The 14524-nt window shown below is 36.3% G+C and overlaps 1 protein-coding gene across 1 annotated transcript in view; it reads right to left on the bottom strand.

Moving 5' to 3' along the window:
• ATP13A3 (ATPase type 13A3) overlaps window positions 1–12016 on the bottom strand; it is a 42590-nt gene extending 30574 nt beyond the window's left edge. Inside the window, exons 1-9 of the mRNA XM_006902089.1 lie at window positions 11966–12016; window positions 9904–10077; window positions 8934–9116; window positions 8619–8689; window positions 7312–7392; window positions 6198–6267; window positions 3237–3371; window positions 2351–2423; window positions 285–416 (exon numbers count right to left, since the gene is read on the bottom strand). Of these exons, the coding sequence (XP_006902151.1) occupies window positions 285–416; window positions 2351–2423; window positions 3237–3371; window positions 6198–6267; window positions 7312–7392; window positions 8619–8689; window positions 8934–9116; window positions 9904–10077; window positions 11966–12016 (970 nt within the window). The remainder of the gene's footprint in view (window positions 1–284; window positions 417–2350; window positions 2424–3236; window positions 3372–6197; window positions 6268–7311; window positions 7393–8618; window positions 8690–8933; window positions 9117–9903; window positions 10078–11965) is intronic.
• Between the last annotated feature and the right edge of the window lie 2508 nt (window positions 12017–14524).

The following is a 14524-nucleotide window of genomic DNA, read 5'->3' on the forward strand; positions in this document are numbered from 1 at the left end:
ATCAGTTAACCATGCATAGATAGTTGGGTTGTATCAATTTCCTCATATAAAGAGTGGCCAGAGGGAAGGATGCAACCAACATTATTTGTCTAGTGATTCTGTATCAAAACTAAGTAAAATGCAGAATTTAATCTCATCAGAATGAAAACAAAATATTTCATCATCTATTATATTCATGACTAAAAGACCTGAAGAATACAACCAATATTCTAACTTTTTAATCAGTAACTACTTAACCTTGTCATCACTATAAACAACGCATGCTCTTTTGGCTTTTAGTTTACCTGTTAACATGCTTTCATTTACAATGCAAGTACCACTAATAAGCACTGCATCACAAGGCATGACTGTTCCATTCAGTGGAATCACCATGACATCTCCTGGCACAAGGTCTGTAGAAAAGATCTCCTCTATTTCTGAATTTAAGGGAAAAGAAAAAAAAAAAACAACCAATGTTGATTTGAAAGAAAAACACAGTGAACAAAAGAACTATCTTAAAAACACCTAATAATTAGTTAATAAAATGGAGTTATAATGGCAAAATATTCCATAAATGAAGCATTTCCAGAAATAAGATGATCATTATTATTTCTTAGACTGACAACATCTTCAGCAGCACCAGAAAGAAAACAGAAAGAAGGTGTCTAATAAGTAATAAACTGTGTCTTGGATAGAGGGCAAAGGATGCAGATAACTCAAAGCTGGAGTGCAAGGGACAGTCAAACAGAGGGAAGAAAGAATCCACCAAAATGGGTTACTCTGAGGTATTCAATTAAGGCAAAATTACAGTAAAGTGATAAACATCTCTCTGCTAGATTCTAATATAAGAGCAGCTATTACATCCAGGCCCATGAGGCTTCCTCTTTAATGTTCTCTTTTTCTCCTTCATACGTCAACACACAAACATCACCCTTACTTACCATCTTGCTTCCTTCCCTTCTAGTGTTTCTTACTAAATTAAATGTCATCAAAATCACTGTCAACTTGACCCTGACATCTCTCCATCACCAACTCATCTCCACATCCACACATTTATGTCTATCACAGCCATCTCATTTCTCTCTGGTCCCCACCTGCGCCCACGTCATGCTGTAGTTTAATATCTTTCTAGCACCAGTCTGGCAAAGCAACTAGATGACTGTAACAGGCAAAGTTCATCCTCTTTCTTAAAATCCTCCAATGATGCCCTATTCACTTTTGAACTGAGGTCCAATCCCTTAACAAGATGCATGCCACCACATAGTTGCACTATCTGCCACACTGAATCACTCAGGAATCCTAATGGTTGACTGCATTTCAATTTTTAGGCTTGTTAGCATTTAGAGTACTTCTCCTTCCTTTCACTGACCTTTCCACCCTCCACCTATCTCTTTACCTGGCTAATCAAACTATCACTACTTAAAAAAAGTCTAGACTAAGGTGCGCCTGATCCAGGCCATAGTCTTTTCAATCACTTGCTATGCATCAGAAAGCTGGACAATGACTAGGGACAACAGAAAGACAATTGATGCCTTTGAGCTGTGGTGTTGGAGAAGAGTACTGTATATACCATGGACTGCTAAGAGAACAAACAGGTTCATCCTGGACAGGGCTACACCAGGCTGCTCCTTGAAGGCAAGGATTCTGAAGCTTCGTCTGACATGCTTTGGACATGTTGCAAGGAGGGACCAGTCCCTGGAGAGGGGCATCGTGTTTAGGAGGTTAGAGGGACAGTACAAGAGAGGAAGACCCTCAATAAGGTGGATTGATTCAGTGACTGGGGTAATGGGGGTAGGTGTGTCAGCGCCAATAAGATTGGCACAGGATAGAGCAGGGTTTAGGGCTGTTGTACATAGGATTGTTATGAGCCGCAGGCAAACAATAACAACCACCACAACAGCTTAAAAACACTCTATTTCATTCATTTATTTACAGTAAATGGACTCTCCCTGCCAAGTTCTCTAAATACTCCTTCTCACAGCATTTGCCTCCCACATACTGTCAGTATTTATCATGTCTTTCAAACTGGGCTGAAGCTCTAATCAAGTATGACTATGTCGCTCTTGGTAACCACTCATTCACGGGGGCCTATCGTAAGAGCTGTTACATAGCAGAAAAACACCATGATTATATAAAGCAATGAATCCAGCACAAATTCAGAGATGCGTGTTATTTCATACATATACTTCTTATTTATTTTTTTAAAAATTCTTACGTTATTTAAAAAATAGCTGAAATGGCAAATACCGTTTTACTATAACAACTTTTAAAAAACCCTCTAACATGTGTATGTATATATATGTATATAATATATTGGACTTACTTCACATTAGTAGTACTTCACGATACTAGCAGTTGGTAGAACACTTACCTTCATTTACTCTGCAAACTGACACTCTCACAGTACTGTGAGCAGCCACCATATCATGCAGCATAACATATTGCTGAAAGAGGAAGAAATTAAAACTAGCAAACATGGACTCACTCATAGTAAGTATGAGCCAAGATTTGTTTTTTCCATTGTCTGAAATTTCTATAACCTTGCCGTGTAGATGATGCAGAGCAAGGCCTCAAACCATTTCAACGCTGCTCTCGCAAGGCCTGCAGGAATGCTCAGGGCCACGCCAGACTCAGGCACGCTGGAGGCTTGCACTAAGTTATTAATTTTATATTCTTTTTAGGTTGGGTGTGTTTTTTATACTAGTTTACAATATTTGAATATATTGTTTTCAAGAACAGTTTCTTCCAATTCCCCCCACCCCCCTACTTTCACTGACCCCCGCTCCATCCTTATAGTCATTCTACAATAATGCTTTTATACAATATTTGTCCTTGTGGGACTGACTTAGTTCCCTCAGCATAATGCTCTTCAGTCCCCAATTTTAAAAAATGGGCAAAAAAGACACAGAAAGAATTTTCACAAAGGTAGGGTGCTATTAAAATGTAAGCTAATACCATAGCTCTGTATTCTAAATTAAGACCATGAATCCTAGGTACCAATGCCCTCCCCTCCCCTTAAGTCAAGTGATAGCCTAACTCCAAAAGTGCATAGGGCCCGCCCTCCCAAACAAACACCCTAAGACAAGGGGAAAAGGAGGGAGCAGAAAGAGCACCTATTCCTAGAAAATGAAGAGTTGCTATTGATGGATTATTTAACTTCACAGTAGGCCAAGTACTATTCTGCACATCATCCATGAATTACAAAAGGCAATACAGTTTTAGTCACACCTGCAGTACACACACAAAAATTCACTTACCTTTCTAATGGAATACAGTGAGCTTACAATTGAAACTACAGACATAATCACAATAGCCAGAGCATAGTAATAGTATTCATCAGTGCACCACAGAATAACACTGAAGAGCTGGAAAATGTAAAATGGGTTGAGAACCTAAAAAAGATAAAATTAAGAAAAATTAAGATATTCATAACCTTGCAGATTCTTCCATCTTTTCCTTTAAGAAGAGAGAGAAAAAAAAGAGTTACAGAATAAGTTCTACGGTAGATACCCTAGCAGACCATGATCATCCTTCCTCTAAAGAACAGGGCAGGATAATGACTGTCTGACTAAGTGAATCTGCTTAATTTCAAATATTTATATTCCTTTAGATATTCATGTAATACTCAACTATAGATAAAACAGCTAAATCATATGAATTTAGCTATTCTACATTCTGCTATGACAATAAAAGTGCCTTTACTTCCAATAATTACCGTGTTCTGAGCTACTAACAGAAACAACACTGCCCAGTCAATGGAACAACTGTTTATTCCCTATGAACAAATTTTCTTGTAAGTTGTATGTCCACAGACCTTCCAATGGAAAGCCAAATCTGAGACAATGAGTTATATTGTTTCACCTTCTCTAAGGGTTAAACCCTGAATACATACATAGGGAAATCCTGACAGTAAGCTTTGATAATCCAAATTTTGTGCTATTTTACAAACTTTATTAACGCTAACATCTTAAAATTAATGCATCTTTGCTTTGCAAGGTACTTTCACACATATGTGTATTCACTTTTCACCTCAGAACCAAATTAGAAAAAAAAGTTATTCTCATTCTAGAGATAAAGCTGCTGTAAACTAAAAGGCTTTTGAAAGATCAGAGTTAGTTACAGATGGTACATCATTGTACTACACTAGGCTTATGTTAAGTAACAAATACTATGCAGCCAGTTTCAGGAAAATCTGTTCATTCTACTTTAAGTATTCACTCAACACAACAAAAAAGAAACAAAACAAACCTAAAAAAAGACTGGTAAGCCTAACTCTGTAGCTCTGCTACGTAAAGTCACTTACAATTCTATGTTCACATTTTTTCCTAATGGCACAACTATGTTTTTCACTCTTACAAAAAGCACAAATTCTTTGTTATGATCCCAAGTATGCCCCTCTCTCCTTTCCCCAAACACGTCTTGTAAATCACTTTGCATATGGTCATAATATAGTCTGGGGATGAACTGCTTTTGTTTGACTAATGAGGAAATATTTCTGTGGGAATGCTGAGTCAATCTCTTTTGATAAACAAGCAGGCAGGATGAGAGAAGACGGATGCAAAGACACATGGAAGTCTGCAAGGAAATAGCAAGCAGAAACTACAAGGTGAAGACCATCCTCCAGAGCCAGCAGGAAAGAAAACCTTCGTCTCCAGCTAGCAATGTGAATTCAGACTGCCAGCCCCTCCTAAAGCTGTTGTATCGCATACCACATAACAGAAGACATGTCTGTTAAGTGCATACTTTCATGGTATTTGTCATAATAACTCTAGACAACTAACACAAAATCTGGTGCTAGAAGACTGAGGTCCTGCTCTAACAATAATTAAAATGTGAACTCTCATACACTGCTAGTGAAAAATAAAAAATTATACAAATACTATCAAAAGCAGTTTGGAAAAAATAGATTATAGTCTAAAGAAATAAAAGTTGCAACACAATCACATGCATGCACACCCATGTTTACTTCAACATTATTCACGCTAGCAAACAAATGGAAACCATCTAAGTATCCATCAACAAAAAAATGGATAGAGAAATTACGGTACATTTATACAATGGAGAAACAAAATGGAATTTAGGGTACATTTACACTATGCAACACTCAAAAATAAGGAAGACATGAGTGAGTCTAAAGGATACTATGACAAGTGAAATAAGCCAGTCACAGGTGGACATAAATTATGTAAGTCCACTGTTATAAAAAGCTAGATATGTTTACACTGACATAATCCTTCTAGTACGATTACCAGGAAGGAGATTGATGGAGAGTAGAAAATTAATAAACACTTATTAAGATAGGTGAAGAGAAAGATAATATGGAGAACCAGACATCATGTGCACCGTAGTTAGGTGATGGAAAAAAGCATGTATTAAGGATTGAAAAAAAAATTGCTTTGTACACTTTCAAATTATAATTTTCAAAATTAAAAAAAAAAAATAGAAATGGCTTTAGAACTATTTCATGAATGGAGAGAGATTAATTTTAAATAGTCCCTAATTGTAAACTCCTGGACAGCCTTGTAGAGACTATTAGTCATCATACAGATATCAAACATAGTTCTGGTGAGAACTCAAAAGCAGCAAGGTCAGCTACAAAGTGTCTGAGAGACCACACATAAATGTATTCTAGCACCAGAAGCAAAAAAGTGCTAAAAATGGAAATGCTAAATGTACTACTAGTGAGACATTTTAAAATGAGCATGTGACTGGATAATGAAGGAAGGGAAATGCTTTCTATATAGTGGCAGAGATCAATGCTATTAATTCAGGCTTCTACTATCCTATGAGAAAATAAATAGTTTTTTTGGTTGAAGTTATTTGGTATTTCAGCACCTAAGAATGAAAATAATCCCCCCAAAGTCAATCAATATTTCATTATTTTATATTCTAAAATTCTGGTACCATGTCAAATCTTTAATAGTGTACTAATACCACGTGAAGAAGAAACCATGGTAAGTCATACAAACATTTTTTTAAAGAGAGATGCAGCCAGGCACAGACTTGTGAAACAGGACAAGCTGTAGTAACAAAACTGAGCAAAACAAAAAGGTAATGTATGTCAAAAATTCTTATCTCTACCCCAGTTACTATCCTTTACTTTTTACATAAGAAAACAGAAAAATGATGCTTGTCGTCTCATTAATTAATTCATGACTTATTTACGTGTTGAAAACGATATTGATTTAAAAGTGTTGAGTTACAGACAACAGTCTTACCTCCTTAATTAGAAGTTTAAAAACAGAAGGCACTTTCACAGCAATTTCATTTACTCCATAAAGCAATTTTCTGTAACACGAAAATATAAATTGCATTATGGTATATTTTGTATTAACAGTATGTTTTAGGAAAGGCATTGGAGTAGATAAAGTCAAATCACAAATTGCTTTGAAAATCATCTTCCTAAACACCTGTCTTCTCCAATTCAAACTCTCTACCTGTAGTACATGAATCAGAGCAAAATACTGGAGTGATGATACTGTTATTGTCTAACTTTCTGTGTGACCAGTGTAAGTCTATAATTAGACGACTTCTTACAGAACACACAAGAGTTCAACAATTTTTAATTGAAATTAACATTTCCAAGAAGTTAAATAAATTTGAGGGGCTGTGTATTATTTTTCTGATAATACGAGGAGTATTTATTTAAAGTAGTGATCATTTAGGAAAAAAGATTCTGTTAAAGCTGCTTAAGTCATTCCATGATTTTTAATACCTTTACAGTTATTTTCTAGAATATTCATGCTTTTTATGAATTCTAAGTCAATTGAATACATTTGGGGGGGAGCATTAACTTTTGAAAAAACATAAACAAAAGAAAAATTTTTTTAATTAAAAGTAAGTTTTTTAAAAAATATACTGGTGCATTTTTATGCCTTAAAAAAAACAACACTATAAAAAAGGCTGTTTCCCAATTTACAAATTTTCAACCTGGTAAATTTTGTGTTTTAATTCCTAATAATGTATTTTAAGAAAATCATAAGATGATATGGCACCCCACTGTTGTATGTACCATCAAGAAACACAAACACTGTTGATAAAAGGATGACAATCCATCAACTGCCAATCTCAGAGATATTCCAATGTGGGAGAATGGACACCCTGTAACTGGTGAAATATAGCATTTAATTGGTACATCAATTTCAAAATATCAGCTTGTATATTTTCATATTCTTAAACTGAGACAAATAAACTATCAACAAATTCTATTGTGTTTATAATACTGAACTATCCATTCATCTGTATAATAAATACATGGTAAAGAGTGAGCTACATAAACTAATACATTTGAGAATCTGCAACAGATCTAATTTAGATTTGAGGAAGAATTACCTGTAGGCATGCATCCCCTTTGTCAGTCCTGCACTGTGCTTTTCATAAATTGATGTACAAGAAACACCTTCATCCAGTCCCCTAGATAAATGCAAAGTTTTTACTTAAAACAAAATTTAAAATACTCCCAATATCTTAATGCTTCATTTTTTTCTATAAGCCTGATTGGAAACTCCCTAACAAAAATTTAGATTATGAATGAGAATTTTAAAACCCCAAATTCCTCAAATACAAACACATGAACTTAATCCAGCATATCTATCCCAAGATAAGTTTAAACACTCAAACTTATACAGTAGTATCATCTAAGATTTTTATCAAAGCTGTAATAATAAAACTAATACAATTACAAGTACAGCATAACCAACTTGAGACTTTCAAATTAAAAATTAACATTTTTTTTACATCATATTGTTTCCCTTTTTACAATTTTAGAAGAGTCAAAGTAAGCCTTCTTTTCATGTGCACAAAAACATCAATGCAAATTCTTTCATCTAAGACAATGACGAGGTCAGAAATAGCTAACAGACGAGTCTCGGGCAATGTCTAAACACAAAATTTAACAATCTAAAAGAAATTCTATAATTAGCATATTTATCTTCCCATAAATGTCTAATTGTTTCTTGTTCAGCTATATAAAGAGAGTAGGGATCACCGAGGTTAGTGGCATCTCCAGGATATTCAGGCGATCTATTCAAATCCTTAACTCTTCATCAGGTTTCATAATTTAGTATGCAGAAATACCCAGCCTCATGCAAAGCAGGACAGTCCAAATTCAGTCACGAGTATTATTTTCATTAAGTGACTGTTTTTACTGCTGGTTTTAAGAATGCCTTTGTCACGCGAAAATTTGATACTTGATTGTTTAATCACTTTAACAACAGCAAAAAAATGAATTCTAATTAATATGTTACATATATAACACAAATCCTTCACCACCAAATTAATTTGTTCTACCCACCGGCTTAATGTACTTGACCATGTACCATCTTTATCGACATAATGATAAGTTTCTGTTTGCCTATTACTCAGTCCCTCAAGTGTGAAAGGATGGAACTGTCAGCAAATTTGGCAGTGATAATTCACATAGTTACTTGAAATACAAGATGTACGCAGTCACTCTGAGGTGAAACCTCAAAGAGAAAAGAACTCAGATTCAGAGCACATAGATGTAGTTTAAGTACATGCTACTTTCAACTACACAAATATATGCCAAGTAAAAGATTTTACTTCCGAAGATTAGTCTTCAGTGTTGTTAGTCAATACTTAAGCTCATATTATAACCTAAACCAAAAAATAGTACTTACTTTAGGAAATCAAAATTGTGAAGGGCATCATTCCAGAAATACTTTACACTATGGTGGCTGAAATAACGAATCTGTAGAGAATAAATACATGTTACATTAAAATGTAAATCACACTTACTAACAGTTAATTTACAAATACAAACTCTCAAAAAATGTCCACATATTCAAATTAAAGTGGTAACATGATCACACAACTTATTTCTTCTAGTAATATCTAAGCACTATATGACATACCTTAAATGACAGTAACAGCAAGTTAGTATGAAAATTATAGACTATAAATTCTGGTTCTTAATGATAGTAAGACTACAATACCTGTTGTGACTCAGTCTGTGAGTCTTTGCTCATGTCATGCTGATTCTCTTCAGCTGGATTCTCAACTAAATGCACAGCATGGCCATTTGAAAATTTATTGGTTAAAAATTTTGGGGTTGAAAATGGATGCGTTTCCAGAGAAAGAAAGCGAATTTTTGCACAAAACCACATTCTAAATTCATCCTTTGAAAAAAAGAAAAGGTAAATGATGGAAGATCAATTATGCACATTACTTGATTGCCTGCATTTTTATTCAATTCTTCACATTGTACTATTTACTCATCTATAATTTGGGAAGCATACTTTTATTTCTTAAGTAGTGAAAAAATAAAATGGTATTAAGTACTACAGAAAGCAGTGCCACTTCATGAAGATGGATAAATTCACACATAAAATGTGTTTCACTGCACACTATTCACTGGTAAGACAGATTTAACAGTTTATGAACGACTATGAGTCCTTTCCTCATCTATGTAAGGAAGGTGAGGAGGTCTGGTGATGTAGCACATAATGTGGTGCATGGCCAAACGAAAGCTCAGTGGTTTGTGCACCAACTGCTCCTCCGGAAAAGTGGCTCTTCTTGTGAAAAGATTTATAGGAAATCCAGGGGAGGGCTGTTGGGAAAGTTCTGGTCTAATAATTAAAAGAGCTGGGCTAAAGCCCTAGCTGGTCAGTGACCTTTAACAGAGTACCTCAAGGCTGCTTTCAAAGAGAAACCAGAACAGGTGGATCCTTAAGGTTCTTTCAACTCTAATTCACATTTACTTCAGTCAAAATTTATTGACAAGATGTCTCAGAGGGAAAAGAACCAAGACCCAGTAGATAAAATACACAGATATAGACACTATTCTCCTACGTTCTTATATCCTCACTATAATACACACACACAATTTGTTTCCTTTATATCCTATTTTGAATAATGTAAACACAACAGGCTTGTTTTACAAATCAGTCATAAGGCTTAACTTACAGTAGTCCTCAGCAGCACCACTTCACAGTTTTTAACTGCAGCTCTAACACAAGTCGTTTTAACCCTCCACTCAGGCATCCAATAGAGGAGAAGGAGGAGAAAGCCACCAGTGCAAAGCACTCCTACAGAAACTAAGGCAAGCTTCCAGCGACTCAAATTATAGCCATATACTTCCTAGAAGAACACAAAGGGTGAGCACGTGATCAGTAACATCGATTACTGATATGGCAGATAACGAAATTTCAGCATTTGTTGTTTTCCAGGTAGGTATCACTTAACCTGCCCTGTCCCATAAACAAATATTTACCCAGGGAAGGTAGGAATCTTATAAATATAGCATTCAAATTGATCGATACTTTTTTTGATACCTACTCTTATTTCCTATTTCACATTATGTTCTCTCCTACTTAGTTTATTAGATTGAGGGTTTTTTCCTAGAACATTCATAATTAACTTTTTAACTCTTTCAGCATTATACCTTGTTATAGGCAGAATGTTTTTATAATAAACTTAAAAGTGATAAAGTCGTAGGTACCTTTTACCATGCTCTGTCCTAATGTTAACATATCACATAGCTATGATATATTTGACAAAATTAAGAGATTAGCACTGGTTCAATAATTCAGACATTCTTTATTTGTATCTAGATGAGCTAGGTTTACCTTTGGGCTTTTTGCAGATTATAAGCTAACTGTCCCAACACTACTATGATTAGTTAATCTGACCTACTGACCCAAACTATATTGTTATTTTCACTGCCACTCAGGCTGTCAAATTTAACAAATAAAAACAAAAGTCTTAGTAAATAGAAATTGACCCCAAAAAATTTTTTTTAAGTACTGGTACCTTTCATTCGATATCTTTATACTTTTAAAAATATTCCATACCCCTTGAGTTCAAATTTAACAGAGTATCTTCTAATTCAGGAGCTTTGCCGGCTAACTGATAGAGTTTGTACTGCCAAACCAAAGACTTGTGGTTTAAACCCATCAGATGCTAGAAGGAGGATGATGGGCAATCGTCTTCCATGGCATTTACTGCTTCTGAGAAGTTGCTCAAAGCCCAGCTATGAACTGGTTCTAATTTGAATGTACACAACAATATCTTATATTTTACCTACAACACTCTTTCCTCTCCCTACATCAGTTGAGAGCTTAGTTTGTTTTTTTTTGTATTTTTGCCTTTTTTAATCACAATTTACTTTTAACTTTCTTAAAAATAAATCTTTCATTCAGGATTATATTTAAGAATTAGCTAATGTCACTTCAAGAGGAAGTGGGGGGAAAAACCAAACCCACCTACCACAACACCCCAATTTTAAGTTAAAAAGTATACTAACATATGGACATATTACTTAATCCAAATCAGTCAGGATAAGCTCAAGTAATGTCTTTTAAAATTCCAACAAGGTCCCAATAATGATGATTTGGTTGTTTTAATTGTAATTTTCTATACTTTAGAACAGGGAGCTCTTGTGTTAAGGATTTGCAGTACCAAAAGGTTTGAATCCCAGATGCTCTGCTGGAGAAGGGACAATCTTCTCCTGTACCAGTCAGATCTGATTTGACGGTACACACACAAAAAGGTCTGAATCCACCAGGTTATTCTGTGAGAATGCCAGCCACCGCGGTCATACGATTAACCCAAGTTAATAAGAATCGGCATAAAGTGTGGTTAAAATGTAGATATAATAAAGTTAAATTAGCTCCACCAATGAAATTCTCTGCTTGTGAAAACCTGCTGGAGATAGAGCTATGGGCTGGTTCTGACTCCATGGTAGACCACAACCATGTACCTTAAAATAAGCGGCCCTGGTGGTACAATGGCTAAGTGCTTAGCAATTACAGAAAGGTGGTTGGTTGTAATTCTTTAGGGTTCCACAGAAAAATCGGATCCTATAAAGATAGTAGCCTGGGAGACCATATTCGGCAGTTTTGTTCTATTATACAGAGCAGCTACAACTCAAAATCAGCTCACTGGCATGCAACAACATGCTCCAGAAGCATATACTGAAGAGACAAATGCTTCCCATTTCACAAGTAAATTTTAAAACGTTAACTACCATTTCATCTTCTTGTCCCTGGTTGATAATCTTCCTTTCTTCTTTGTCCATATCTACAGTCGTTTGAAATGTTTTGTGCTTCACCATAGTTGAAGGTAACTGAGAGGGGGAAAAAAAAAGGAAAGAAATCTTAGCTGACTATGAAATTTCATTCTATCATTATACCTTCAAAGCATTACTTTATATATTTAGTTACATTTTAATTCATCAAAAGCAATAATGAAGGGGGAGGAATCATGTATCAATCAAAGCTTAACTGAAAGATCAGTTTAAAAAGTTCTTTGGTCAAACCCACCAGACTTTCTTCAAGAAAAAGATGTGGCAATCTACTTCTGTAAACGCTGCTGAATACTACAGAGTTGGAACCGACCCAGAACTGACCCTCTGGCAGCTTTTCAGAGGGAGTTAAACACACACCAGAGGAGACTGCCCATCCTTTTCACATGGAGAAGCTGGTGGCCTCGAACCACTTGCCTTTGGGATTGTAGCACAGCTTTTTGCCACTAGGCCACCAAAGCAGGTTTGTAAATCCTATAGGAAAAATCCTTTGCAAATTCTTTTGTTTTACAGGGTTGTTATGAGCTAGAATCAAGCCAGTGCTTGAACCTGCATCTGATACTTGGCGTATTTCATTAATTTAGACAAGCAATTGTCTTAATACAAACTAAGAAAATTACTGAGGAAAAACTAGTCCTAAGTCTTCCTTTTTTATTCCTCAAGTTCAGGTAAGCTGTTATGTGCTATCAGGTCAGAACTGATTTCTAGCCGACCCTGCAATGGGTCTTCAGAGGCTATTAACTGTGGGAGGAAAAGGCCTACTTTTCTCCCCTCAGAGAAGCTGGCAGATTCAAACCACCTGCCACTGAGTTCACAGCACAACTCCTTACCACTAAGCCACCAGAGATCTGGTTTTAACTACCGTGATCCTCTGTGATTGCAGTGCAGCTTCTTGCCACTAGGCCACCAGAGCTCCCCTTCTAATCCTCAATTTAAAGACTGCTGAAATCACTTGCTGTTATCAATAAAACCACCAGTAAAAATGCTGGGACTCCTTGACTTATTAAAGGTGAAGGCAAAGACAATCTGCCCTAAAATTGGCCAACAAAAGACTTTCAGTGTCAAGTTTCTAAATGTTTAACGTTCATTTGTGATTTTTCCTAAAGTTCTAGATGCAATCTCAAGATCCTTCATCTACAAGGTTATATTTTAGTAGCCAAATACATAATTCTGGTCAACACTTCCCATCACTATCCAAATGTGGTAATGGTTACCCATGGTAGACAGTGTTTGCTGGAACTTCCCGACTAAAACAAGCCTGGAAGGAGTGGGATCCACTTCCGAAATGGCTCTCTGAACAGTGCTCAGACCTTTCTTTCATAGGGTTGCTATGAGTCGTCTATGGGACTCAATGGCACCGAACAACATCACCAAAAAGATAACCTTGAGGAGAGAACTACTTCAATTTTGAGACCTTTGCCTTCCAAAATGTAGGTAATTTGCTTTCTAATCTAAAACAATTTAAAAGGGGGAGAGGGGGAGGAAAGGGGAAAATACACAAAACAATGGTTTTTAAGAAATGAGAAAAAGGCAACAAAGGACATCGATCCCTAAGATGGGAAGCAAGTAAATGAGCCCCACAACTGACTGTCTTCAGTTTACCTCCTAATGAGACTTTCCAAGCACAATACAAAAGTTCAGCAGCTGGGGAGAAAGTAAATTCTTCCTTTTATAATCCTTAATGCAAAAGCAGTTCTTCTAAAACATATTAACAAAGACTCAAGTGTCCAAAGAGTTGTGCCATTCCATCATCTCTGACATTACTTATCCTCCCTCCAGTCAGTTCACTCCCTTCTATGTCTTTGGGTTCTGTGGTTCCCTGGACTGGCTCACAGAGAAAGCCTATCAGGGAAAAGATTCACCTGACTGTGAATGACCTAAGTTGGTATCACAGAGACTTCCGAGCTACGGGCCAGGACCCTGAGGTTGTTAGCTGTCTGCATACCTGGATCAGGTCAGATGCAATGGTACAAGCAAATAAAGACTGAGTTCCCATAGGATCTTAGGGCAATAAGCCACACCCCCACAGAAAACTAAGGGAGCAACTTGGGTAATACCTTCAGTAGGGTGGAGTTTGTATACCACTCTAATGCCTAAAGGGGGAGATCATTAAGAAGAGTTTTTCTTCAGCTCTCAACTTATGGGATCTCTGGTGATGCAGGTAGTTAGCTGCATTAATCCAAAGGCGACACATTTAACTTAACCAGCCTTTCTGGAGGGTCAGCTATGAACCCTGTGAGACAGCTTGGCAAGTCACTCAATGTGTGAGGCTGCTGGCTTACACAGTGGTGGTTCAATTCTACCAGTCAGGCCACAGGAGGAAGTTGGGCAGTCTCTTCTCATGAAGATTTAGAGCCTCGGAAAATTGGTGGAGGGTCATTGTTGAGTTGAAACAAAATTAAAAGCAATGGGAGGGGGTTGTTTGGTTTGTTGGGGTTTCTTTGGGAGGACGGTACAGAAGAAGAAAAGATATGCTCATATGATGGCCTAATTGGTAAGGAA

This window comes from Elephantulus edwardii, unplaced genomic scaffold (assembly GCF_000299155.1).
Source record: "Elephantulus edwardii isolate Elephantulus edwardi_28Jun2011 unplaced genomic scaffold, EleEdw1.0 scaffold00367, whole genome shotgun sequence".
Taxonomy (NCBI): Eukaryota; Metazoa; Chordata; class Mammalia; order Macroscelidea; family Macroscelididae; genus Elephantulus; species Elephantulus edwardii.